The 27,976-nt window shown below is 39.8% G+C and overlaps 1 protein-coding gene across 1 annotated transcript in view; it reads right to left on the bottom strand.

The window, feature by feature from the left end:
• WWTR1 (WW domain containing transcription regulator 1) overlaps window positions 1-27,976 on the bottom strand; it is a 99,703-nt gene that overhangs the window by 7,715 nt on the left and 64,012 nt on the right. The window contains exons 3-5 of the mRNA XM_088132255.1: window positions 19,078-19,283; window positions 3,218-3,351; window positions 1,911-2,023 (exon numbers count right to left, since the gene is read on the bottom strand). Of these exons, the coding sequence (XP_087988381.1) occupies window positions 1,911-2,023; window positions 3,218-3,351; window positions 19,078-19,283 (453 nt within the window). The remainder of the gene's footprint in view (window positions 1-1,910; window positions 2,024-3,217; window positions 3,352-19,077; window positions 19,284-27,976) is intronic.

Here is a 27,976-nt window from a genome sequence, read left to right as displayed (position 1 = left end):
TCTCAATCTTGGCAACTTGAATTTGAAGTCTGCACATCTTCAAGTTGCCAAGGTTGAGAAATGCTGGCCTGGAGGGCCATAGGAGGAAGACAAATTATGAATCTGATTGAACACAAGTTAGAGCCCATATTAGGGATTGCATTGTAGCAATAAGAGTGGCAAAAACTAGTTATTTTTACAATCTTATCACATCCAAAGATATGCAGCTATACTACACTTTCCCCTTCAAGATTGGAGCAAAATTTGGGGGTCTTCTTGGACTTCCAACTCCTGCTCAAGGAAAAGGTTGCAGCTGTGGCTTAGAAGCCCTTTGCAGAAATCCATCTTGTCTGATAAACATCCTTACCTGGACAGTCACTCATGCTTTGGTCACCTCACACATGGAATACTAAAATGTTCTCTACATGGAGCTGCCCTCGAAACTATTCAGAAGCTGCAGCTGGTCCAGATTGCAGCAGCACAGGCAAGTGTGTCTCATCAGACGTATGCAATGCCTTTGCTCCATGGGTTACCGGTTACCCAGGCTTCTGAGTGCAATGCAAGGTGCTGGTTATTGCTTTACAGCAGTGCTTATAGCATCCCCTCATGGCACAAAGCCTGGTTATCTAATGAAACATCTGTCTTTCATGGCTTCTGCCCAGTCTGTATGATTAGGCAGAGTTGGCATGGTTGCTTTGCTTATGGTATTTGGGTGGGGTTTTTCTGTTTGCTTGTTTTAAATGTATTTCATTATTGTTTTTACTGCACACGGCTTGGAGGCATTGTGGAGTAGGACAGCCTTAAACATTTTTAAAATACTGGTGAAAACTTCATTTAGTGTCATTCACAGCTTTTTAATAATAATAATACTGAAGGCCTCTTTTTAAAGAACTGGGTTTATCTTCCAGAAGTATTTTGCCACTGTTGCTTTAAATGACAGATCCTTGTCTGCATCTGGTACAAAGAGGAATTTAACATGGTCTAGGAGGATGAGGTAAAGTTGTTGAATATATCCCTAGTAATAGTGCAGACAGATGTTAATTCATTAACCGATGCTTCACTAGGGATGGTACAGTTTTCACATACTCCCTGCCTAAATATTACTTTTGAAATATCCTAAATATCTCAGGTTCTAATAATATGAAATGGGCAAGGGAAAAACATACCAAGAAATAGTCTGAACTATTTCTCTGAACATCCAGCACAGAAAGGTCAGGGTTCTATGATAATCAGTCCGAAATTCCAGCAGTAGCCTTTTTCACTAAGGTGCCTATGAAATATGCCTTTATCAGTGCACATCTTAAAGACTCATCACACTATTGATGTCTAAAGGATTTCTAAATTATTCTCGAGCACCTTTTATGAAGAACAGATTTTAAAGTCAGGCCTTCAGATCAGTACTGTCATGGACTAATCAGCTAAAAAGAAATAAATCTCTGATCCTATGCAAAATATATGTTCCTCACTTTTGAGTCACCAATACCATCACCTGCTTAACAGGGAATTAGTGTAGTTAATGATAATAGTATTTAAACGGGGGGGAGGGAGAGAAGAGGGCAAAGGGATTCTGTCCACAAATCTAAAACAAACGCTTGGCTGCACACCCACGCTCACACAAACAGATACTTTTAGAAGGATAAAAAGGTTCAGGGAGCACAGTTTCAGTACAATTTAGGATTAAAATTGGAGGGAAATTGGGGTAAAGATAAACTTGAGGGCTAAAACCAGGGTCTTCTTGGTTGCATACTGAAGCATATGCAATATCAGTCCTACTTAGCATGTTGGGACTACAATTCTCACACAAATTGGAAGGTGCAGTTTAGGGATAACTGGGCAATTGAATATGTAATTCAGGCAAGTATAAAAGTGTCATTGGCTGAGCATATTGTTTATAATTTTGTTAAGAAGAAAAATATGCTTCTTGTTCATACCTGTGTCCATCTCATCTACATTGCTGAGGAAGTCTTCAGGTGTAGTCGGTATGCTGTAACATCCTAAGCCTAGGCCACTGTCTGTGCTCTGCTCCCTGGAATGGTATGGCCCACTATGAATTGAGACATGAAGAGTCCGCGGTCAAGACTGTGCCCATCAGATGTCTGTCCCCAGAATGGCTTACAAAATAGAGTCCAAATGGCTAAACTCTGGACTCTAAATAGATCTCAATGTACTCCAATATTTTGTGAATTCCCTTGTGACAGGCTGAAAACATCTATCAGAGAATTTGGCAACTGGAAATCTTACTTTTGTTAAAATAAAATTTGTACAATGCAATATAATACCATATTATCATTTTAGACCTCCTGGCAATTTGGTAGCCAGTGTATCATGAAAACTCAAAAAAGCCCAAAGGAGAGAGGCCTAGGTCAAGGAGTGGGACCATATCTTAGTGACACAGTACATGCCTTGCATGCAGGGTCCGTAAGTCGATCCTTCCAATAATTTTTTTAAAAAGCTCCATGATGAGGTATCAGTGTACTAATCCAGGTCTACTAGACTTATCTCAGGTTCCAATTTTCTATCCTCCAATTCTACTGATCCAATTAACTGCAGCACCCAACCCTGCTCCCTTCTACTTCTCATCCTCCCTCTGCCACTGGTAGCCTTTGAAGAACACTTAGTAAACACTGGCAAAACTGCATGCTGACCTGCATCTTTCAACCACATCTGTTCCCACACCATCTTCTTGGCACCAGCTACAATCATTGTGCAGGATACATGATTCCCAGTCACAACTTCAGCTAAGGAGTGGAACCAGTGGTTGCCATCCTTCTACTGTCAAATGATGCCAATCGTTTAAAAGCAAATGGCAGTGTCAATCCAAATTTACAGGGACAGAGAAACAGTACCCATGTAAAGATTTGCCATCTAGCATGCAAGTTCTTTTTTTCCTAATCATACATACAGTATATACAAAGAACTTGCATATACATAAGATAACAAATTGACATCTAACCCTTCTCAGGCTAAATGCCTATAGCCTCATCTGCCTGTTCCCATATGATAAATATCTTTGGCCAATTTCTTACATACCACTAAAGATGCAAATAAAAAATAATCAGATCAGAATTGATCAGAATTAAAAATATAAAATGGCTATATTCAATTAAAGCTTTTGTAACTTATAAGCAAAACTGCTACTGTGGAAAACACTACTCACATGCTTTAACAGGTAAGCAAATTTTAAATGAGGCCTATATTATAGAACATAAAATGGCTGGTGAGCAAACACTGTACTTGCCTGTTCAGGAAGGGATCTGACCCATTATTTGTAATAGATCTCATGTCCTGTGTCATGTTAGGTGTGTTCACAGCAGTCTGAACTGGGGCAAGGTTCTCAGATTCCATGGGAAGTTGTCTGTACAAATCAGCTTCCTAAAGTAAAAAATGAACATATTGACAGTGCTGGTACATGGGCAGCCAAAAACAGAGTACTGGAGGTGGTATGAGTCTTATATACTTTCTATTCCCCTTATTTATTAGCAATAGCTGCTATTTCCTGAGTAAATCACAGCTATCTTTTTTATTATTCCAAATTTTGTTTCTGAGATTCAGGTACACGCTCTAGAATTCTTTAGATTCCATCATCCTCCTGCCAACTTCTAGATGTTAAATATTAGACTGAAGAATAAATGCATGTTAATTCTAGTGAAATTGAAATTATTTTTAATTAGATGTTCTGCTTTTTTTTAAAAAAAGGAAACTTTTGGTGAAATATGCCACGTTTTGGAAGACAGTAAAAGCTAATGCAAAAAAAAGTAATTCAAGATACGAAATGCAAAATAAGCTTTTAACAGTGATAGTAGGCAAGGAAAGTGAAGGAATATCAGAATGTATTGTAAATAAAAGGGTTTATTTAATCAGTCAAACATTAGAACATATGGTTCCAGGAGAATGGAAAAGGAGTTCGGAGAAATGTATTAGACAGATAGAACATGAGGCCTATGATATGAAAGAAAGGAAAGCAGAAAACAAGGAGTCAGAGCTAACAAACCTGGGAAAAACAGGTGTTTGGAAAATGAAAGGGGAAATTTGCAAGCAAGAACAGAGTCTGACCTGGAAATATTTCTCATTAGGTCATGTCCAGAGAAGCAAACAAATTATCTTATATGTACAGCCTTTTCTTTGTGACCATATGAAGCAGAGAAACCTAGGCCAATGGAAGACCTAAAATCAGTTTCTGACAAGTTTATCCAAGATTAAAAAGTACAGAACTCTGCAGTCAGTCCAGAGATACCAACATTGCTTTCATATCTGAAAGAAACTATATCGTTTAGAATTAGCATACACACTACAGGATTGTTATTTGTAAGAAACTCTACTCAAAAGGAAGTATGAAAAGTTAGAAGATTAGAAATTTCTAATCATGGGCTTGGATCCAAAAGAAGACTTACAGCATTGAATACTGAAGCTTTTCAGACTCCTATTCATTTAGATCCTTGTGGTTGTCCCCCCACTCATCCCCATTTGCTGGAGAATCTGCTAAGGAGAGTTCCAATCAGGAGGAAAAACTAACAATGCCTCCATGAGCACACAAAAAGGTTTTGGATGATTTTGGATTCAGGTCACTGTATTTATTTTCAGCATTCCAGAATTTCAATATTATAAAGGATTGCCCCAAAGTAGTAATGCAAAATGCATACACCATTGGTCCTGAATCTAAATGATAGGTGTCTCTTTATGACTTTCTTAGAACTATTGATTTGGACTATAATAAAAGAAAGTAGAAAGTATGTTTACATATACTGCTTGATTCAACAGATTTCTGTGAGGAATCCGAGTGCATTCATACTTAACTGCAATCCACAGCCAGGAATTAGCAACTTGCTACAACTGATGGGCAATAGTTAGTATATATAATTAATATGTAGCTTTTTGCTCCCTATATTTTATCCTGAAAATAGCAACAAACAATGAAGTGGGAATAGAAAACTTCATGATAAGCATGTGGAGAATGCCAAGAATTACTTTTTTGTGTGTAGCTTGAGAGTGACACCTTGTGGGAAAAAAGAATGATGAAAGGGTGCAATCCTTATGGAAAACACAAGAGAGACTTCTGCTGGAAAAAGGTCAGAGATAATGCCTTTCTGTCACTCATCTTCCCAAAACAAAATGTTCGAAGAAAAACACATAAATATACTGCAGTTTTAAACATACAGCCATTCAGTGTCCTTGGCTATTATCCACTGTGTAAGCCCCAATGAACTTAACGTGCTCTTATTCAGCTCCAAGTCTTTCAAAATATCAGAAGACATCCGCTTGATTTTGTCTGATTCATAAAAGAAGAACACCTATTCCTAAGATTTCCCCATTTTGGCCAGTGGGGGGGGGCACATTTGCATTTTGAGAGCTTCCCATGGGTACTCTCACAAAATGGCTATCATGGAAGATGCTTGCTCAGGCACAAAATGGCCACCATGGCGAGCATGGCTAGTGAAAAAATCCCCATTCACCAGAAGGCAAAAGGGTGTGGGCGCTCCCCATCAAACCTTCTAGCCGCCCAAGTGTAGATACTTTCTACGCTATACCTTCCATGTTACATTCTGGTTTTTCTGAGTAAGTAAACATATTTTCATACAAAGCATCTATCATTTATACTTTTATTAAGTATTTATTTATTTATTTTATTAAATGAAACCATCGTCGTTTTTTTTCAACTAAAGAACTTCCTAAATAACTAGGACATAAAGCAGGTCCGTCTTCAGTGATCTCAAAAAATTAAACAGGGTGCGAACAAGTTAATACTTAAACGGGAGACACGCAGGAAATCCCAGGCTGTGGGCTAGACTGGTAAGATGAAAAAACATCTCGGAAGCAATGGTAACCCAGAAACAGACTTTGCCAAGAAAACTACATGGAATTGAGCATTTTAAAAGAAGATTATACTTTTATGAAAGGTATTTAGTTTTGGGGATAAGCAGATCTCAACTGGAAGACAAAGTGACCTCCTCAAAGGCCCCATTCCTTATCACTTTTTGCATATGAGATGCTCCAAGAATCTGAACGAGGCCTCCTTTTTCCATTATGATATAGCCATTATTAATATATGTTATTTTAATATTAATCACAGTATGTTTTTTAAACTAAAAACTATTTCTGTAAATTATCCGGGGAAAACTGTTTTGAGGGGTGCTGTACATTTTTTTTAGATAGACAGATAAACATAATACACTGCTGAGTAGATCAAACTCACATTCTAGTGCATTGGTTTCTTTTTAAAGTCCATTTAAAAGAAATATTTTATGGCCCTATGCTTTCACAGGGTTTCCCCAATGACCCCTGGCTCTATTGAAAAGATGACCACCATCACCAATGTGCCCCATGACACTTCCTTCAGCATTTACCAAACTTAAAAAAACAACAACTTATCATTAAAAACAAATCAATAGGAAATGGTCTTGCTGGAAAACAAAGCACCAGCCATTTTGAGAAAAGGCATGACCCCCATGGCTGTGCTCCATGTCATTCATTTTATAGCTGCATCCACCAGAAAACAGAGTTCTAGTCCTCCCTTAGGCATGGAAGCCAGCTGGGTGAGTCTGGGCCAGTCACCCTCTCTCAGCCCAACCCATCTCACAGGGCGGTTGTTGTGGGGAAGATAGGAGGAGACAGCAGTATGTACGCTGTCTTGAGTTGTATAAAATAAAAGGCAGGTTATAAATCTATTGAATAGCCATTTATGTTATTTTTTGTATTGATTATGGTTTTGTCTTCTTTCTGTATGTCACCTAGGGTTTGAGTTGGGTGGGAGATAAATGCTTAAATAAATCCTTGGAAATTCCAAATATGCCCCCCCCCCCCCAGCCCAAATGCTTGCCTGCTGCTGTTTCAGAGGGCTTCAAAAAGCTCATATTTTTCACATTTTTCTGAGCGAGCCAGAAAAGACAACTGCATGGGAAATGTTTGGAGATCGCTACTGCAGTGCCAGGCAAATGACAGTTCTAAGGACAAGACAAATCACTTTTCTGAGATCAGCAGGTCATCTGGCAAAGGGGTTGCCTCCCGCAGCCCATCATGACATGCTCACTGACATTTCCTTACAAATAAAGCCACTGATACCTCGGGAGCCTTTGTGGCCTGTTGTCTTTCGTGCTGTTGCTGTGAACACCATGTTTGGTAAAAAATAAAATAAAAACAAGCACCAAAAAAACAGAAAAAAAAGGGAGAACAGCCAGTGGAAACAAAAGGGAGGATCAAGGCAACTATGTGACATGGCTACAGCATTGAAATGCCTGCTGTGACAGCAGCTCCAGAACGCCTTCTCCTTCAGAGGTTTCTGTGAAAGCTGCCAAAATGTATACAGGCTTCAAATGGCTGAAGTACGCTAAATTATTCACTGTCTCTGCACACGCACACAGGCCCTTGATGTAAACCTTAAAAAAAAGCGACATGCCAAATGATTTTAAAAATCTCCCAACACATTTCCTGGAACCTTGATGGCAGAAATAGCTCGCTGCACAAGCACAGCTGCTAAATTGCCCCTTTAGAATGCGGGAAGGGTCTAGTTTCACACCGCCCCTTATTAAACTTCCGTTCCTTGGATGCTGTGATGCACAGCAACAACTGAACATCCAGACCGTCCTTTGGTATTCTTTAGATTGCTCAGTTTCTCAAATTGCTCACTTCTATGAGTGGTAATACAAGATAACTGAAGCTGATGCTGTCTCCTGTGGCCATGAAACTTCCACCTTTTACCAAAATAACATTTCAAGCCCTCATGGTTTCAGGTGTGATCGCTAAATGGAAAAACCAAGTTATGACATCTCAGATTTATCTAATTTTAATTTTGTTTGATTTACATATATAAATATCTACAGATTGAATCAATGTTAATACCAACTCTTTATTACTGCTTAAGAGGATGTTACCGCTTAAATTAGTTTGGGAAGGATAATAGCTGCTTTGCACACACAAATTCCCAGGTTCAAACTCTGATAGACCTTTGACTTGAAATCCTAGAGAGGATCCACTGCTCAGGGTAGGTACTGCTGAGACGGATGGACCACAGATCTGACTCCCTATACGACAGTTTCCTAAAATACCTATCCTGTACTTGAAAAATAATATTCATAAGAATAATTACTATCTACAACCCACAAACAGCAAAATATGACCAAGTAAAACAAATAGTAAATAAAATGGTCAGGTTGTGGACACTAATTCCAAATGTGACAATAAAAGTCAGATTTTTACCAGATACTGAAAGATAGTTAATGCTGGCATCAGCTATCCTTCAAGGGAACGGCATTCCATAGTTGGGGTGCCACAAGAGACACGGTCCTCTACCCTGCCCCACATAATAAGCCTTTCCCAGTCATGGGACACTCAGTAGCTGCCATCCCTGCAGATCTTAACATCTGAGCATGTTCATTACTAGGACAGCCACTCCCTCACATTCTTGTTATTAGCACATCACTTAACTTGTACTTTCTTCTTTTGATTCCCCATGACACCATTTCAAAGCATATTACAGGCCCCTCTAACCTTGATCTTTCTGTTTCTTTGGCTGAGTTTGATACTATGTCATGACAAAGGTGAACACTGCCATTCATCATCAATTCTATTTCAGGATGTCTTGACTGAGAGCCTTTCCCCACTTGCATCTTACCATGGTACAAACATTTTTATTCTGCATGTCCTCATGAGGTTGCCTTCCTCTTATTCCCAATCCAAGCTTTAAGTCATGGTTAGATGTAGCAGTGTTAAAGCACTATTTTGCCTCTTAAACCAACGAGGGAAATTTCAAGATGTATGTAATCTGCCATGCTCTGCCATCCATGTTGGCAGTTGCGGACCCAGTGGCTTGTAGGGCAGCAGGCTGAGCATTCAAGCTAATACATGTATGCTTCCTCCTTTAGCTCGGGGCTCCTCTGACTCCTATTTTTTTCTCGGGCAGAATGGGGGGGGGGAGCAGGGCACAGCTGCTGCTATACCTGGGGAGTTTCTTAGGGCAAAAATGTCAATTATGTCAACAAGAAACAGGTGCCCAGCTTCAAGGCCAGAACAAAAAGTCCATTAAACCATGGGAAGGGTGGGAGAAAGAAGCACTGGAACTAAACTACAGCAGATATAAAAAGCTGACAGACAACTTCATGCTGATAGATGACAATCAACTATTTTAGTGGCAACTTCCAAGTATTTACTTATTTATTGCAAAGTTTATATCCCAGCCTAATCACAGCACTTCCAATGGTTACATACAATAAAAAAATATGAAAAAATAAAAATACAGCAGAACCCAATGAATCCCTTTAAAACTCCCAAATACCTTTCCAAGGAATATGAATGAAAATCACAATTCAGTATGAACATCATAACTCAGGCTAAAATCCACACAACTGTCCCTGTGCTTTCCTCCCTTCCAGTGCTGATGGTAAATCACGCTGCCCTAAATCTTGCTGCCCGCACAGCATGCCCTAACCTCATACAATATGATTTCATTTTTCACTTCTATCCTTTGAGCAGTGCTGCACAGCAGTGGAAGATTCATGATCGCGGCTTTCATTTTGCTGGAATCCCATCCCTACAGGACATCAGCAACTCCAACACCACCAACCAGAGGTCAGGGACCAGACAAAAGTGAGCAGTCCCATGATACATAAGCAGAGTCAATAAGCATCAATGTGATGCAACAACATAGAACTTGTCACTTCTACCCTACATGCTCCCCTACCTTGCCTGCATGGAACAACTTGAGCTGGGATAAGAAGGAAAACACCACTTCCAGAGTAAAGCACCAGAAACAGTCTTCAGCCATGGGCTGAGCCTGAGACATAGATAGAAACATGCTCTAGAAATGGTTGATGGGACACGTTCTCAACAGTGTTTTCAATTCTCTTGATGGATCCACAGAAAACTGATAAGTAACCTTTCCCAGCCTGGCACACTTCCACTGGTTGGAAATGATGAACAATGTAGTCTAAGAAATTTGGAAGCTACCATGCTGGGTAAGGCAATTCTAGCCTTATTTTCAATCTAAACAATTTGTATGATACATCTATGCAGGCCCAGAAGATCTGGGTCCTATCTGGATTAACAAACACATTTTAAAATCCTTTAAAGCAAAGCCTGTTATCTTGGTTTCTCAAGAGAAACATTAGTCTAACCTTTGCATATTTTTTTTGGTATTCCTTACCCAGGATGCTGGGTGCTGTATGAACTTATACGAAAATCCTTACTTTACTGTATAAAATGTTAAGAGGAAAACAATGTCTGCATCTCTAAGCAATTATAGGAATTGAAATCCAAATTTTGAAGAACATCAGACTGAGGGAAGAGTGAACTAGAGCAAAAACCTTCCTCGAACAAGTGAGCTTTATATTTCAGAGCAAAAAGGCATAAAATCTCACTGTTTCCAGATCAACAGGAGAAAAAGAGAAGAATTTGAAATGATCAATACGAGTGTGAAATACAATTCATATTTTCATTTATACAACTAAACCAGCTCTCTTGTTTAGCAGCCAGAAAAAAAGGTTATTTTCCAAACACTTATCTAAAAAGGAAGATAACCCAGAAACTCCAGATGGTTGTGTAGTGTTGGAAGTGTCACTCTGGACAGGGCTGCTGAAGAAGTTGCAAATCTCTACAGAGAAGCCAAGCTGCTGTCAACCAGATAGGCCTGAGAAGGGCCTGCCAGAAAAACAGTCCTCCTTTTCACCCAAACCCTCTTCACCTACTTAGAGTTGCTTAGCAGCCAGTGCAAACACTTGCTCAACTTTTTCTTAAACATTTTTCAGCAACAGCAGCACAACAAAAACAGCTACATCAGAAGTAGGAAAGGATTAGGAAATTGTTTGAACAGTTATACCCTTCTTCCATGCTTTCAGGCCTCAGTATCATTCAGAGAGCTAACAGGAAGTTCACAAAAATTCTAACTGATTAAGGGCTGTATGCCAGGATTGTACCACTGTTTCTTTTTTAAAATCCTGGCTATATTTAGCAGCCACAACTGCAGGGCCATAGGACTCAGCAGTACAAAGGAGATATCTTTTCAAATTGATCTGCTTGTGTATCACAATGTTTCTTTGGAGTTTTACACGATGTACAAGGGGATCTTTCAGGCAGCAGGTGCAGAGACCTGCATAGAGCAACTGATGCAGAGTTACTAAATATAGATGCCAAGCGTTTTGTCCAATCCTGGAGTATCAAGAGCAAGATATAAATTATTTTCACAAAAATCAGAATTAGTATTCTCAGAAATCCCATCCCCACTCATATTCAAACAGGAGTTATTTCAGGCATTTGATGTACGCAAATAGCAATCTATTTTAAGTTTTTTTAAAAAAAATTAAAATAGGACAACTAAAGTGTCATAATGATACACCCATTATTGCAGCTTGCCTTTCAGATGTGTTTCAACTACAAGTCCCAGAATTCTCAGACACTGGGCTGGGAATTATGAGAGCAACATATCTGGAGGATACCATGCTGGAGAAAGCTATATTATATCAGTGTATTGGAAGTCACAAATAGGGATGTTCCTTTGTCAGCCCAGTTATATTTAAAATATTAAATGCTATACTATGCACTTTTACTTATGTTTCATACTAACACATTAGGAATTATTAGGACCCCTCCACATACAGCATTTGCAAAAATATAGGATTGGCATCACCCTTCTGTGTTCTCATAAGGTTGGAGTGCTTCCCGCTGGCAAGAATTCTCACTTTTTTCCTACCTCCCAGTTCTTCATCTCTCCATCCTCTGCTGAAGTCAAGGTACTATGGCCCTCCATCCTCATTTCATTGTACTTTGTATAAACGGAGTGGCTCTACCTACCTGCTAAAGTCCAGGTATCATGGCACTTCATCACCATTTTGCCATGCTTATTAAACTGTGTGATTTCCCCCCCCCCTTCACTATAAAAACCAATACAGTGAGGCAGTAGTGAGGCTGGGCAGCAAGACATTTGGTAGACATTAATGTTTATTCTCCCTCATCAGTTGGCTGGTGGAAACACTGGTCAGCTCACGAGGAATGCTGAGGTTGTGAGAATGACAATGATGAGCACACACACAGAGTGGTGTAAAAATGCTTCTGAGGGTCTGGAGGGGGCAAATCTGGAAGCTAAGTTGGAAGTACCCCTTACCTTACTCTCTTTTGGCTGCATATTCATTATTACTAAGATCAGGCTTCCCATTTTTTTCAATACGCTGAAGGAAGACCAGTGAAGAGAATTTATATTTAAAAACAAAAAAATTGGTATTTTATTTGAAATATATAAAAGTATCATGTAAAAATAAAAACTAGTCCAAAGATGAGGAAAGCTGTGGTTGTGATTTTGATTGATTATATGCCATCAAGTCAGTGTAGACTCTATTTGACCACACAAACAGACCTTCAGGAGGATCTGTTCCCAACCTGGGCCTTCAAGTCTTCCAATGGTGCACCTATCACTGCTGTAATAAACTCCATCCACGTTGTTACTGGTCGTCCTCTTCTTTTCTTTCCTTCCAACTTTCCCAGCATCTCAAGACAGCTAAGTCTCCAAAGTATGGTAATTTGAGCCTGGTCATTTGTGCTTCAAATGAGAATTCTGTATTGATTTGTTCTGTGATCCAATTGTTTGTTTTCTTAGCTATCCATAGTAGTCTTAAGAGTCCCCTCCAATACTGAACTTCAAAAATGTCAACATTTTTTCTGTACTGCTTCTTCAAAGTCCACCTTTGATTTCCATAGAGTATCACAGGGAAAACCATTGCCTGCACAATTCTGATCTTTGTAGATAAAGACATATCAGGGCATCTGAGTATCTTTTCCAATGCCTTCTATATTACTCTATCAAGTGCTAGTCTATGGTGGTATTTCTTCACCACTGGTTCCTTTACTGTTGATTGTTGATCCTAAAAGACACCAATTCAGTATCTTCACTGTCAATTCTAAGGCTAGTTGCTAAACCCACTGTCACTAGCCTTCTTTATATTTAACCTTAATCCCACTTTTTCTCTGTGGCTCCTTGATTTTCATTACTAAAGCTTCCAGCACATTGGATTTTCAACTATGAGAGTAGAGTAATCAGCATAATACAAGTTATTGATGTTTCTTCTTCCCATTTTAAAACAATCCTTCCAATCCAGGCGTCCTTAATATATATTCAGCAATAGAAAGTAACAATTAAATAAGAACTCCTAATGTGTATTATTATAAATATTTTGGTAGAAAAACTTCCTGTTCTTAAAGCATCTGTGAATAAAGATACTACATACTGCATCTGAATAGTATCTAACTAAAACTATTTTATATTCATATCATGTTATTCGGTTTTATTACTGGCTTAGAGATGAAAAGTTTTCATCTCTTCAAATAGTCACAAACAATCAAACAACAAAGAAAAAATAGAAGGGGGAGATTTCAAGGCACAAGCTTTGATATAACCTGCTGGGTTCAGTCGCATCCTAGAGCATCTGACTGACAATTAATAAACCAACTGGTCTCATTACACAAATAGAAAACATAATTTGCTTTGCTGCCAAGAAATGTGAGACTGTATTACTAAATACAGTATAAACAAATGCTATCCTGGAATAGCTGAAGGAGGTTAGGCCCAAATCCCAAAGGCAAAGTAACACTGTAGGTTTGACAGTTTCCCCCTCTTCCTCTGTTTTAGAAGTCTTGCATTCTGAACTTAGATATGTTTAGTCTGAAATAATATCTGTACAGTTCAACTGGCCTTACTCCCAAGTAAAAAAACAAAAACTGTTTTGCTTACAGGCTGCAATCCTTTAAACAGTCTGCATTCTAGTCAGTAGAGATTCATAGGAGTGCTTTTAAAATGTCTTCTGGTGATGGGGAGGAGATACGTTATTGGGAAAGAGTGTGCGTTCATGTGTGTACATATATAAATCACCTTAATTGTGTCCTTTTTAAGATTAGAAGTTGCATTGATAAAAAACAGAATATTTTAAGGAATTGTTTCCATTAAAATATATTACTAAGTTAGGAACTGTCTTCTACATTGCTGGAAGTAGAGTAACTGGCTAATTGTTTCTCTGAGGAAGCTGATAAATATATTGACCAAAGTACATTATCAGTAGGGTGGAATATTCCTTTAGCCTATGAAAAACATCCTCTGCAATTGTTCACAGTTCTTGCTTTGAAGCCAAGTACAGGAAGCACCAGATCTGTTTTGAACAATGTGAGTCACAATAAAAACTAACCCTTAAAACCTAAGCAAAAATACACAACCCAATGAGAAAAATTTCCAGCCAGAGTATAATTGCTAATGATGTAAGTCTAAGAGTTCCTCTTTGCAGCTGCCTTCAAGGGCTTTCATCCAGTCCTTGAGAGGGACAAAATATGTGCCAACATGCCTTCTATTGCTCTCACTGCTGAGCCCTATTCTGCCTCAGTAGCAAGGCCAAGATATGAAGATGCCCTCAGTTTTATTATAGGGCAAATTAAAAGAAAGTAACTAGTGGATTCTCTAGTTTTGCTTGCCCTCCCACTGAATGTCACCATTTGGTGTGAAAAACATCCATCAATTGCTCTTCTGAATGTGGAGCTGCCTGGGGCTGTGAAGGAGGTGAGTTTGGCCCAAGTAGCAGGTTTAGCCTTCTATAAAACCTTACTGTAGCTTTGCACAAGTGTGTTCTGTAAGCATGTTCCATGCAAGCACAGGCCTCTTTTTATTTAAAAAATATATATTTTAGGGATTTAGTGCTATTCAAGAATATCACATCTAGAACAGCACTATTCCAGAAGAGTACTTGTTTTGAACAGTGCTAAACCTGCATTTAAAGTTGCCTGAAAACTGGCTGATAGGTATGTGTGTGGGACAGGGAATTGCAAGATGAAATGGGGAAAGTTATGGGGTGGGGTGGGGAGGGGCTACCTGGAAAACTTCAATGGTGAAAACCTGCAGGCTGCTTTTAAAAAGGGAGAAAAACAAGAGTGAGAGAACACAATATAATACAAATGGCATATGCACATTCTTCTGCACTTAAAGATATATAGGCTCTTCCTTTCCCCATTAGAGTCAAAGGTATCGGAGTGAGGTTTATATTACAAACTTTAGAAGAAAATGTCCATGTCTAAATTAGTGAGTAACTAACAGAACAAGGTTGGCTAGAAACAACTTTCTCTCATCCATTTGCCTAGATGCTATGGTACTTGTCAATTTCCCCACACATACGTGCATGCACAAATCTAGGAGAGTATGAATCCTGTTTTTTAAAGACAGATGTACCATTCTTCCAAAAGAGCGATCATCTGTATTTATAAGGAGCCCCCAAAGCAACCAAGTGCTTCAGAAAGTGCCGATCAGGTATAAGGGTCTGGTATTTCTTTCAGCCCAAGTCAGAAGGATCACAAAGGACAATGCAGGAGAAGAAGGGATGTGCCTCCACCAGCTAAAGTGGCCCTGAAGGCCCCACCATTAACACCACTGATGAATATTATAGATTCATGGCAAGATTTGTTTTGAGAGAAGAGAGTCTACTTTTGAGTTGGAACAACTAAAGATGAATTGGATCAGCTGGGGATGAGATAAAGGTGACATCCCAAGATGTCTTGTAGAAATGCTAGCGAGGCATCTCGTGCCTCAGTAAGAAGAACATGAGGGTGCCCTCTAAGACTTTGAAAGTGTTAGCTGCTGAAACAGATTTGAGAATACAAAGCCTTCCTTTGAAGATGACTGACATGCATTTTCCTGCAGCGTACTTCTAGGCTTTGGACAAATGAGCTCTCTCAGCATGAAGAAAGATGGAAGTCAGATCAAGAGAGCGACCAGTTACATGAACACAAGATTTCTCCTGACTGTAAGATTTAACCCTGTGTAAAAAGATGCTCCCCTTCATGGATCACTGCCTTGTCGTGGCGAAGGGGCTTGCGTAACTCAGTGAAGCCATGAGCTATACCGTGCAGGGCCACCCAAGACGGACAGGTCATGACAGAGAGTTCTGACAAAATGTGGTCCACTGGAGAAGGAAATGGCAACCCACTCCAGTATCCTTGCCAAGAAAACCCCATGGACAATGTTAAAAGGCTAAAAGATATGACACCGGAAGATGAGCCCCTCAGGTCGGAAGGTGTCCAATATGCTACTGGGGAAGAGCGGAGGGCATTTCCAAGTAGCTCCAGAAAGAGTGAAGCGGCTGGGCCAAAGCCAAAAGGACGTTCAGCTGTGGATGTATCTGGAAGCGAAAAGAAGGTCCGATGCTGTAAAGAACAATATTGTATAGGTACCTGGAATGTAAGATCTATGAACCAAGGCAAGCTGGATGTGGTCAAACATGAGATGACAAGATTGAACGTCGACATCTTGGGAATCAGCGAATTGAAATGGATGGGAATGGGTGAATTTAATTCAGGTGACCATTATATCTACTACTGTGGCCAAGAAACCCTTAGAAGAAATGGAGTTGCACTCATAGTCAATAAGAGAGTGGGAAAGGCAGTAATGGGGTACAACCTCAAAACAACAGAATGATCTCAGTGCGTATCCAAGGCAAACCATTCAACATCACAGTAATCCAAGTCTATGCCCCAACCACTGATGCCGAAGAAGCTGAAGTTGACCGGTTCTATGAAGACCTACAACACCTTCTAGAACTAGCACCAAAAGATGTCCTTTTCATCATAGGGGATTGGAATGCTAAAGTAGGAAGTCAAGGAGTAATCGGAATAACAGGCAAGTTTGGCCTTGGAGCACAAAATGAAGCAGGGCAAAGGCTAATAGAATTCTGTCAAGAGAACAAGCTAATCATAGCAAACACTCTTTTCCAACAACACAAGAGACGACTCTACACATGACATCACCAGATGGTCAATACCGAAACCAGATTGATTACATACTTTGCAGTCAAAGATGGAGAAGCTCTATACAGACAGCAAAAACAAGACCAGGAGCTGACTGTGGCTCAGATCATGAGCTTCTTACTGCAAAATTTAGGCTTAAATTGAAGAATGTAGGGAAAACCACTAGACCACTCAGGTATGACTTAGATCATATTCCTTGTGAAGGTGATGAATAGATTTAGAGGATTAGATTTGGTAGACAGAGTGCCTGAAGAACTATGGACGGAGGTCTGTAACATTGTACAGGAGGCAGCAACTAAAACCATCCCAAGGAAAAAGAAATGCAAGAAAGCAAAATGGCTGTCTGATGAGGCATTACAAATAGCTGTGGAAAGAAGGAATGTGAAAAGCAAGGGTGAAAGGGAAAGATATAAGCAACTGAATGCAGATTTCCAGAGAATAGCAAGGAGAGATAAGAAGGCCTTCTTAAATGAACAATGCAATGAAATTGAGGAAAACAATAGAATGGGGAAGACTAGAGATCTCTTCAAGAAAATTGGAGATATCAAAGGAACGTTTAGTGCAAAGATGGGCATGATAAAGGACAAAAAAGGCAGGGACCTAACAGAAGCAGAAGAGATTAAGAAGAGGTGGCAAGAATACACAGAAGAACTATACAGAAAGATCTTAATGTCCCTGATGTCCATGCTGGTGTGGTCACTGACCTTGAGCCAGACATCCTAGAGAGTGAAGTCAAGTAGGCCTTAGGAAGCATTGCTAACAACAAAGCTAGTGGAGATGACAGTATTCCAGCTGAGTTATTTAAAATACTAAAAGATGATGCTGTTAAAGTGCTGCACTCAATATGCCAGCAAGTTTGGAAAACGCAACAGTGGCCACGTGATTGGAAAAGGTCAGTTTACGTTCCAATTCCAAAGAAGGGCAACGCCAAAGAATGCTCAAACTATCGCACAATTGCACTCATTTCACATGCTAGCAAGGTTATGCTCAAAATCCTACAAGCTAGGCTTCAGCAGTACGTGAACCGAGAACTACCGGATGTACAAGCTGGGTTTCGAAGAGGCAGAGGAACTAGAGATCAAATTGCCAACATTCGCTGGATCATGGAGAAAGCACGAGAGTTCCAGAAAAACATCTACTTCTGCTTCATTGACTATGCAAAAGCCTTTGATTGTGTGGATCACAACAAACTGTGGCAAATTCTTAAAGAGATGGGGGTACCAGACCATCTTACCTGTCTCTTGAGAAATCTTTATGCGGGCCAAGAAGCAACAGTTAGAACCAGTCACGGAACAACCGATTGGTTCAAAATAGGGAAAGGAGTACGACAAGGCTGTATACTGTCACCCTGCTTATTTAACCTATATGCAGAGTACATCATGAGAAATGCCAGGCTGGAAGAATCACAAGCCGGAATTAAGATTGCAGGGAGAATCATCAACAACCTCAGATATGCAGACGATACCACCCTAATGGCAGAAAGTGAAGAAGAACTAAAGAGCCTCTTGATGAGGGTGAAAGAGGAGAGTGCGAAAGCTGGCTTGAAACTCAACATTAAAAAAACTAAGATCATGGCATCTGGACCCATCAATTCCTGGCAAATAGAAGGGGTAGAAATGGAAGCAGTAACAGACTTCATTTATTTGGGCTCCAAGATCACCGCAGACGGAGACTGCAGCCATGAAATTAAAAGACGCTTGCTCCTTGGGAGGAAAGCTATGGCAAGCCTAGATAGCATATTAAAAAGCAGAGATGTCACCTTGCCGACAAAGATCCGCATAGTCAAAGCTATGGTTTTTCCAGTAGTAATGTATGGCTGTGAGAGCTGGACCATAAAGAAGGCTGAGCGCCGAAGAATTGATGCCTTTGAACTGTGGTGCTGGAGAAGACTCTTAAGAGTCCCCTGGACTGCTAGGAGGTCAAACCAGTCAATCTTAAAGGAAATCAACCCTGATTGCTCATTGGAAGGACTGATAATGAAGCTCAAGCTCAGATACTTTGGTCACCTAATGCGAAGAGAGGAGTCTTTGGAAAAGACCCTGATGCTGGGAAAGATTGAAGGCAAAAGGAGAAGAGGACGGCAGAGGATGAGATGGTTAGATAGCATCACTGAAGCAATGACCATGAAACTGAGCAAACTCAGGGAGGCAGTGAAGGACAGGAAGGCCTGGCGCAATATGGTTCATGGGGTCACGAAGAGTCGGACACGACTTAACAACTGAACAACAACAACAACAAAAAGATGCTAATCTTCCAATGTTAGGGGCGAATCCCTACTCAGTGACCTCTCACTTGGAGTGCTGGGCAACCTACACGAAAAGATACCTTCCCAAAATTTTGGAATACCTGACGCATGAGTTCCTCCTGACGCATGCGAATCCTCTCTCTCTCCATTTGGATCCTCTGAAGCCTCAGCTTCTGCTGCTGTTGTTGCTGGGAAGTCAATGCATTTGGCATGTTCAATAAGGCAGCCTGAGGGTTTGGGGGAGGGTGGTTCTGCTGAGATATAGTTGTAGTTGGTGTCATCTGTGGCTGGTGCTGGTGATTCATTACTATGGAACAAGCATATTTTTGAAATTATGAGAATGCAGTTATGCTGAATTTGTCTATTCATTCAATCAAGATTTCAGTTGTCCTGTAACATTTGCCCTCAGAAATGTAGAAAAAATAATTATCCAAACAACCCCCCCATCTCTATTCATAAATTAAACAATAACAGAGGATGCCCACAGTTAAAAACAAGCAGAATTTAAAATCATAATAAGCAATAAAATTGGAAGAACTAACTAAATATTCAGTTTTTAAAACTTACTAAAACTCACCATAAAATACAATATACAGATTTTTATAAACAAACATAAAGAACATAATTGTAGGTGCCAGCTGGATATTCTGGAGATTGCATTTTTCTAAATGTTATGGGTCTACCACGCAATGCCCATTTTTATCAAGTAGTTCTGAGTGCTTTCATCTCCTGAAATATGTAGCTACCATATTTCAGGAGATGAAAGCACTCAGAACAGGACTTCTATTAACAATCTAAGGGGAGGGTAGGAAGTGGTACAAGAAGACAGGATACAGCAGTGATTTGAACATGAGACTGTGTTACCAGATGCATCTTTGGCACCAAGTTTCATCTAGTTGAACATTCTGGGTTGTTTTTGAAGGCAGTTTCATGCACAATGCACTGAAGCAGTCTAAATGGGGTTCACTTCTATTCTGCTTGAAGACAACAGGTAAGACCACCTCTTCAAATGTATTGCTATTCCTGACAACACGCCTAATAGTACACCTCTCTGCCCATCACTTGAGCACAACTAGGCATAGGTAAGCAAACAGATAAATGCAAGTATATTTATTTTGCACAATTAAGCACAGAAAACATTCTAATGTATTATCCTGTTTGACAGATCTCATTCTGTTGATAGTCCTAAAGGCATAGTACATATAGGGCCACACATGCTTTGAAAATGATGACAAAGTACCACCTCAAGGAAGTGCTGCACCTATTTGTTAAAGCAGCTCATCCTTTTTAGGCTTCTGCATTAGCCTGAAAAAAAAAAAGTTGTAGCTTCAAGAGTTACATTATGATCTACTTCCGTGGTATCTTTTTTCAGGCACGCACGGACGACTGAACGAGGACATGATCCCAAGAGCTTCCTCTAAATTATTTTTGAAGCATACATAGCGCAAAGAGTACCTATTCTCTCTGTTCGGGTTGTGGAATTTTTACAAGCCAGCATTAAAGTCCAAAGCTTAACTGACAGCAAAGCAAAATGTGTACCAATCCTGACTAATCTTTGTGAGTTCATTAAAGGGACTGGAACTTTGATATTTATCACAAGTTTATAATAAAAAAAACCCCTTTTTTTTAATTAGGGAAAAAACCTAGGGAAACAGTATATGGGTATGATTTAAGAACACTCCCCCATCTGAACCCCTTTCAGTCAGATTATGGAATGGGATATAACACTGATGCAGCATTGGTCACACTTTTTGATGACCTGTGGTGTGCTCAGGATAGCGGGACAGTGTCCCTCCTGGCACTGATTTTTCAGGGACATTCAGCACCACTGACTGTGGTATCCTTCTGGACCAGCTCAGGGTATTAGGAGTAGGTGGCATGGTGTTGCGATGGTTCTCCTACTTTCTCCAGAATTAGTTCCAGTCAGTGCTGGTGGGAGGAAAGAGGGGTGTCTGCTTTGAGGGGTGCCTCAGGGCTCTATCCTCTCTCCACTTTGTTTAACATCTACATGAAGATGCTGGATGAGGTCACGGTCAGCACAGAGACAAGTATCATCAGCCTGCTGATAATGTTCAGTTGTACATTTCTTAGGAAAGGGAAGGTTTGTTATTTCCAGCCTTGCATATGTCAGGTTTTTTATATTGGTTTTAGTATTGTGCCAAGTCACAAACTATGGGTTGGGCCGCCTTATATATCCTATAAATAAATAAATAATCATGCCACAGCTGTGATCACATCTCACTAAATCAATATGCGAGCCACAGTTCCTACGTTTCTCCGCATTCTTTCTTCCCCTCTCCCCTCTCGGGTCTGAAGAAGGCTCCAGAAGTTTTCCCTTTTTCCCTTATCAAAAGGGTAGGCATCCTATGGCCTGTGGAATGCATGCACCCCTCCCAGGGCTTTTCTTGAAATAGTGCAAGTGGAATTTGTCAGCAAACCATAGAAAAACTGAGGTGCAACTGACCTCTGATTTGTAGCACAAAATAAAACAGAACAGGTGTGTGAGCCGTTGGGTAGACATGAGCCATATTTTAAAAAAAGAAAAGAAACAAAACCAAAAATTCCAGCCCAATCCATTTCTTTTACATTGCAATGTCCTTGCCCTGTTCATTACATGCCTCAGCCTTTGGGAAGAGAAAAAAGAGAAACGATGGCTCCCAAGGCCATTGCTCTTTCCTTAGCACAGCGATACAAACTTTGGCCACTTCAAGGGCATCGCTGGCCTATGAACAGTCTGCAAAAAATGGGGAGGCCGGGACCTGTGATGGAATGTGAGGGTGACCTTGTAAGACGGGGGAAGAGATGCCGCCTAGGGAACGATCAGATAAAAGAGAAAGGAGTCCACAACAGAATAATGGCCAGAAAAAGAAACTTAGGAAGGACCTGCCCTAACTACTCAGGCAGTAAATAGGGAGGGTGGGAGATTTATGTTAATAAATCTGCAAGATTCTGTTAATGTAGCCTTATATTAAAGTAGAATTAGGTCATCTAGTCATGTTTCCTGTCTGGTTTACCTGGGAAGGCTGACAGGACCTCTGGCAAAGCCATTGGAGAAAAATATAATGAAGTTGAGCAGAAAGAGGAGCTTTATATTGTATTTATTTTATTGAAACTTTAAATCAAATGATTGAAACCCTCTTAATGACTCTTAATGTGTAGTCTGTGCTTGTTTTGGGTGTCTGGCTGGACTGACATTGTTGCAACACATAGTTGATTTTTCAGGTTGATATCAATTAATCACCTCACTCCTCAAGTGATAGGTATTAGCTGCACAGGGCTTTTGTGTCAACTACAATAACAAGTGGACTTTAGATCTTGATAATATTCCTCAAGATTCTTTAGTAAGTCTACGTACTTCTCAGCATATTCAGTGGTTGAATCTGCTTGATGTGCCCGCAGTGCTGGGAAGTAGCTCAATTTGCTATTCTTTAGTCCCACTTGCCATAGGTACATTTTCCTTCAGTGACATATATGAACCCAGATTGGTGAGTTGTATAACGTAATGGGGAATGATAGCATGAGTGCCAGGCTGTCAACCTACTTTGGATGATTTACCTCAGCCTTTGGCTTGACTTTGTTGTCTGTGAAAATCTGCATTTCATCTTTCAGCTCATAATAATTCTGGAACATCTGACCTCACCTCAGCCAATAAACATCACAGCAGCACTGTATATCAGATCATCATATGACTATCCAGTTCCTCCAGTAAGTTCCATAACTGGCAGTTATGCATTCTTCTTTTATAAAGTTAACCATTTTTACTGTCAGATATAACCCTTTTGAAGCACAGCGACCGTTTATAAAGATGTAATGGAATCCTATTGACTGTGAAATATCAGTTTTGAGATGTTCTGTTTCTTTCTTTGGTAATGCCACAAATCTCTCCATAAATCAAACTGTGTCAGGAATATCATCAGTAGCCCAGTTCATCCTTTGATAGGGCAGCAGCATCAATTGCTGAGAACACTTTGACAAAAATATCTTCACCTCTGGTTGTGTCACGCACTGCTTGCAGAGACAGCAAATCTTCTCTTATCTAAAACTGAGGTGTGACTCCTCACACAGATTGCTAGTTGAGCAATCCCACTTAGGATTACAATCTCATTTACAGTAATGGAACAGAAAACAATCCATGCAGTTACCCTCAGAGGCTGTGAAATCTCAACAGCCATGTCAGCATTGTGATGGGCCCTCACTAATAGCTTATCATTTTGCCAGAATAAGACCATGGCTTAATACCAACTATGGTCCGTTTCAAAACAAGCCAAATGGCTTTTGAAGCCCTCATCCCAGCCACAGAATGAGATAAAAGCCATTTTACATATGGTGAGCTGTGTATAACAAGGAATTAAACTGGTTATGAAAATTTCTGAATTGCGTCCCCTTTCCTGGCCACCACTTTGCAAATGAAATAGAAGTCAGCATTCTAGTCCTTTCTTTGAAAATAAGTTAAATTGTGAACCATAAAGTCAAACTTTATGCACGGCACCATACAGAACATTTTAAATGTTACTGAAAGTGTTTGGAGGACATTGTGGCCCTTATATACACAAATAACTCTCTGTGCTAACTAAACATATCCACAATTGGGGAACTAATCTGCTAATGTGCTTGCCTCAAAATAGTTCAGTACTAATAGCTTAATTTCATATAAACTGAATGTAATATTCTGTTGCAGCTAGTCTAAATTTTCTCAAATTCCTGCCCCTTCTCACTGCCTAATCCTAGACTCACTGTGACTTCAGAGGCTGAATTTGACTTTGGGCTTGAGGGATCCCCCCCTCATCTCTCTCTCTCTCTCTCTCACACACACACACACTCACACACACACACACACACTTTGGTGAGTCTATTCCTGTACAGATGGGCACAGCTGGTAAGCTGAAGCACTGTACTCTATGGTCAGCACATCATCCATTTAAAGTCTCTGTGATTCCCAGAGTGGTGATAAGTTGACACCTTGCTATTAAGGATGACCAACCTCTGGCTGCAGTTTAAGGCAGAATGGTACCTGTTAACTTTTTATATTATTAAATATACGGGGAACCTTCATATTAGCTTCATGAATTGATTATAAATCAAACTTGTCCTACATTAACTAAAAATTAGTTTTTGCCCTGGGCCTACCCAGTTTTTGGCCTGTGATCCCTGATATGAAAAGGATTGTGGATTCCTAATCTGATTCCAGACCACTATGTTGAAGGCTATTACAGATGTCAGAGGAAAAAGCCAGGAGAACTTTTTGGGAGCAGACCTCATAAAGGAAAATTAGACAATGTCCGCACAAGCAACTTAAATGCAAGGGTTAACAGGTTGGAGAACAAGGAATGGAAATATAGCAATACATGATGAAGGGGCACAGGTGGTGGTTTATGACTGGTGAAAAAAAAATACAGGAAACTTTGTAGTCCTTTTATTTCTTCTCTTACATTTCATGTATCAAAGGTAGTAAGACAGTAATAAACTCAAAGCAAGAAACCTAATCTGAATCTACTCTGCTTTCATTAACAGCAAAAGGAAGAAAAATCCACAGCTGGCTTTTTGCAAACTCTTGTCCTAGGAAATCTGTCTATACCATTTAAACAAAGAGTGCCTTTTCCTCCACAAATGGCCACTGTGTTTTTGGCTTTGTGCTGCAGTAAGTGGAAATCAGGCCATCTGTGAATACTGTAATGATATGAATATCTGAATCATATATTGTTGGTATATTATACCAATTATTTTTTAGCAGTGTCAGCATTTCTTTAAAGTTCCTGTTTCTGACATCACTGGTATTAATTACACCAATTGTAGTTTTTTTTCTTCCTCTTTGTCTAGAATGGTTTAATTTAACTTGAACTGTCCCTTTCAGTGTAGGGGAAATAAACAGAAAGCCCCAACATAGGATGGAAAATATAATGCAGCAACATTAGTGCAAGGAAAATACGAGGCTAATCATATTAGGAAAAAAAAACAAGTCGCAAGCTAGGTATCCTACACCTTTGCCACTTAATGGCCATTAGGAAGACAGACGAATGTCGTGAGTTGGGAAGGGGGGGTCACAGAGGGCATTAGGCTGAGAACGGCTGCCTCAGAATGAAGAAAGATGGGTATCCTCTTAGCACAGTTCATGTTGAGCCCAGGAATTTGTTTTCAGTAGCAGATTTAAGGTTATCTTTCCCTAAACCATTTATGTTTAAGCACTCTCATGCTAAATAAATAAATAAATAAATAATAAACAACTGATGAGGCAAAGAATCTTAAGTATCTTCTGAGATACAACAAATCACCACCACCACGAAAAACTATCAGTAATCCTAATCCTCTCACTTCCAGCCCTTATTCTAAATCTATCAGCACACTATTTCTCATAGACGAAATATCTGATAAGGTAGTTACATTAAAAATAAAGAATAAACATAAAGAATAGACATCAAAGCGGTTAGGCCATCACATGTTCCATGAAATCCAAAGTAAACGAAGTTTGTGACTGGAAGCTGCCACAAGTCCCTTGTAAGATAACATAGGATGGTGGGCAGAAGGGTGTCCAAGGGGGAGTGGTTGTCCAAGAAGTAAAGATGGCATGTAAAAAAGGAGTTGAGCTTCAGTTGGGTGGTTCCAGCCACCATGTTGACTTTTTGACCTCCCCAGGTGTGCCCCTGGTGGGCAGGCTATAAACATTTTAAATAAATAAATGAGCAAACAAAGATATCTTTAGAGAGTGAGGACCATATTGCTTTTGGGCCTTTTAGCCATAAATAAAATTGACTGATGGAGGACCATACTGGGAAAGATGCTGATGTAAAAATTGGAAGGAAAAGATTTTCCGGAGGAGTTCCCACACAGTTTTGGGGGAATTTGGGGAGGAGTCCTTTAAAATAAAACCTGTATCACACCTATTTAGGGCTTAACACTCTAGTTTTCATCTTGCTTCAAAATGGCAATGAATCATACAATGGCTTCTTAGGGGAACTCTGGGAGTCATAATGTCTCTGGAGCCTCAGATTGTCCTGATCTAACATTAAAACTGAATCTTAACTACTAATCTGCCAGTGAAAAAGGGTATACTCCCTATTACTCAAGGAGAAATATTCTGTATCTAATAGAAAACAGTATCTTAACCATTACTAAAGGGTCCAATGTAATTCTGGTGACCTCCACACTGTTGGACTTTAATTCTTGTAATTCCCACCCAGCTAGAATTCAACAAATCTGGAAATTACCAGATGCCAGGTGCCTTTTCTCTCAGAAAAGAGTGATTTGTATTTTTCCTCTAAATATTTCATTTGCCATTATTACAAAACCCTTCACTATCTGTAATAATGTGTTTCTCTGACTCATATTCTCATAAAATGTCTACAGATTATGATATCAGATTTTCTCTAACACACTTCTAAATCTGTAGAGCTGATAGTTATAATGAGGCATAAACTCTGATAAATTATAATAGCTTATTAAAGGAATAAACTCTGATCAATTACTATGTTTTTATGCTTCTTATATTCTGCAAGTTACAACACTGAGCTGCTCTAACAGTGCTGGCTATAAACTCTGGAAATTGTAGTTCAACGCTGGGATAGCAGTGGGCTGTTAAAACTCCAGCAGGTTTTATTAGGATCTCTAGTCAGTTGCAAACTAGTCCCTATTTATATATTTCATCCCTAGTCTAGTTCATTGCAAACTCAAGAGCATCAAGTGTCATGCAAAGCAGTCTGATGAAAAACATATGTTTGCAGAGATAGGAAGAAAACCCAGCCACATTACACTTCTGACTTAGTCACGGCATTATGAAAGGGAAGGGGGGAGCTGTCTCCCTCTCCTCTCTCTTTCTCTTTGCTCCTGCCAACAAAGAACTGCCTGTTTCACTTACTTCCCAGAAACAGCATTAGTCTTCCAACAAGGTCAGCAAAAATACTACTTTCCAGTTGAGAGCACACAGTGGTTCAAAAATCTGTAAAGTATTAAATAAAAATCCTGCACTGTCCTAAGTCAGTAGAAAGCCTTCCATTCAGGTGTGAAAATAACGATAAAGAAAAAATTTAAACTTGTAGTTACCAAGAACTAATTTCTCCCTGGCTCTTGGATAATTAAAGTTTAGCAATACTTCTGCGCCTTTGTGCTTAAATCCTGGGAGAAATACACACACATACATAGAGAGAGAGGGTGGCTAAGGAAGGGTAATGACAGCTACTTGAATTCTCACAAAATCCTTTTGACTGGATGGAACCATATATAAGTTGGTCAGGAGGCCACGAAACAGAAAGAGGGAAGGAGGGAGGATGAGAGGCAGGGAGTAATGGAGCCAAGCTATTTTAGTCAGTGACCCTTCTGCAGTTCACCTGCTTCCTGCTTATGATAAATTGTGGTCTGACAGAGCAATCTTATACATGGTTACTCAAACAGGCAGAAGCACTTTTGGATAAGCCTTATACTTTCTTCTCTTTTATCAATTATATTTGCTTCTCCAATAAAAATTGCATTATTATTTTGAATCCCATCTGGTACCCATCCGTTAATTTTAGGGTGCTGAATAACACAGCACAATTTGAAACAGAAAGAGCTTTTGCAGCAAAGATTTGCTGATGTTGGGCAGGGGGATATCTCCCCTCCAGAGGTTGTAGCAAGTACCATCTCTGGCCTGGGTTTTCCCACCTCTGCCATGTGACAAATATATCTGAATCTGAACATCACCAGCTTATATCCCCAATAATACAGCACGGCACAAAAAGTTGATTCTTTTATTGTTATACAGGTTTACTCTTTTATTTATGGGGTTTCTTAGGGGAAAGAGGAAAAAAGTAGAAACAGAAATGCCAAGCCCAAATGGCCCACTGCAACCCCTATAGCACACATAAACAAGCACAGACATAAATAAACTGATTTTTTTCATTTTTTAAAAGGGAGCTGATTAACGGGACCTTCCTCCAAGTACCTGTATTTTAAGTAGCCATTCGACTGCAATTTACATAGGCGTGCCAGGTCTCAAATTCCTCTTTCTCCTGCCAAGAAATAATGGCCCAG

This window comes from Python bivittatus, unplaced genomic scaffold (assembly GCF_059951505.1).
Source record: "Python bivittatus isolate LINGU-HERP-01145 unplaced genomic scaffold, Pbiv_v1 ctg000980_np1212, whole genome shotgun sequence".
In the NCBI taxonomy this organism is placed as follows: Eukaryota; Metazoa; Chordata; class Lepidosauria; order Squamata; family Pythonidae; genus Python; species Python bivittatus.
Note: the sequence above shows the minus strand (reverse complement) of the source record. Positions and strands in the feature narration are given on the sequence as shown.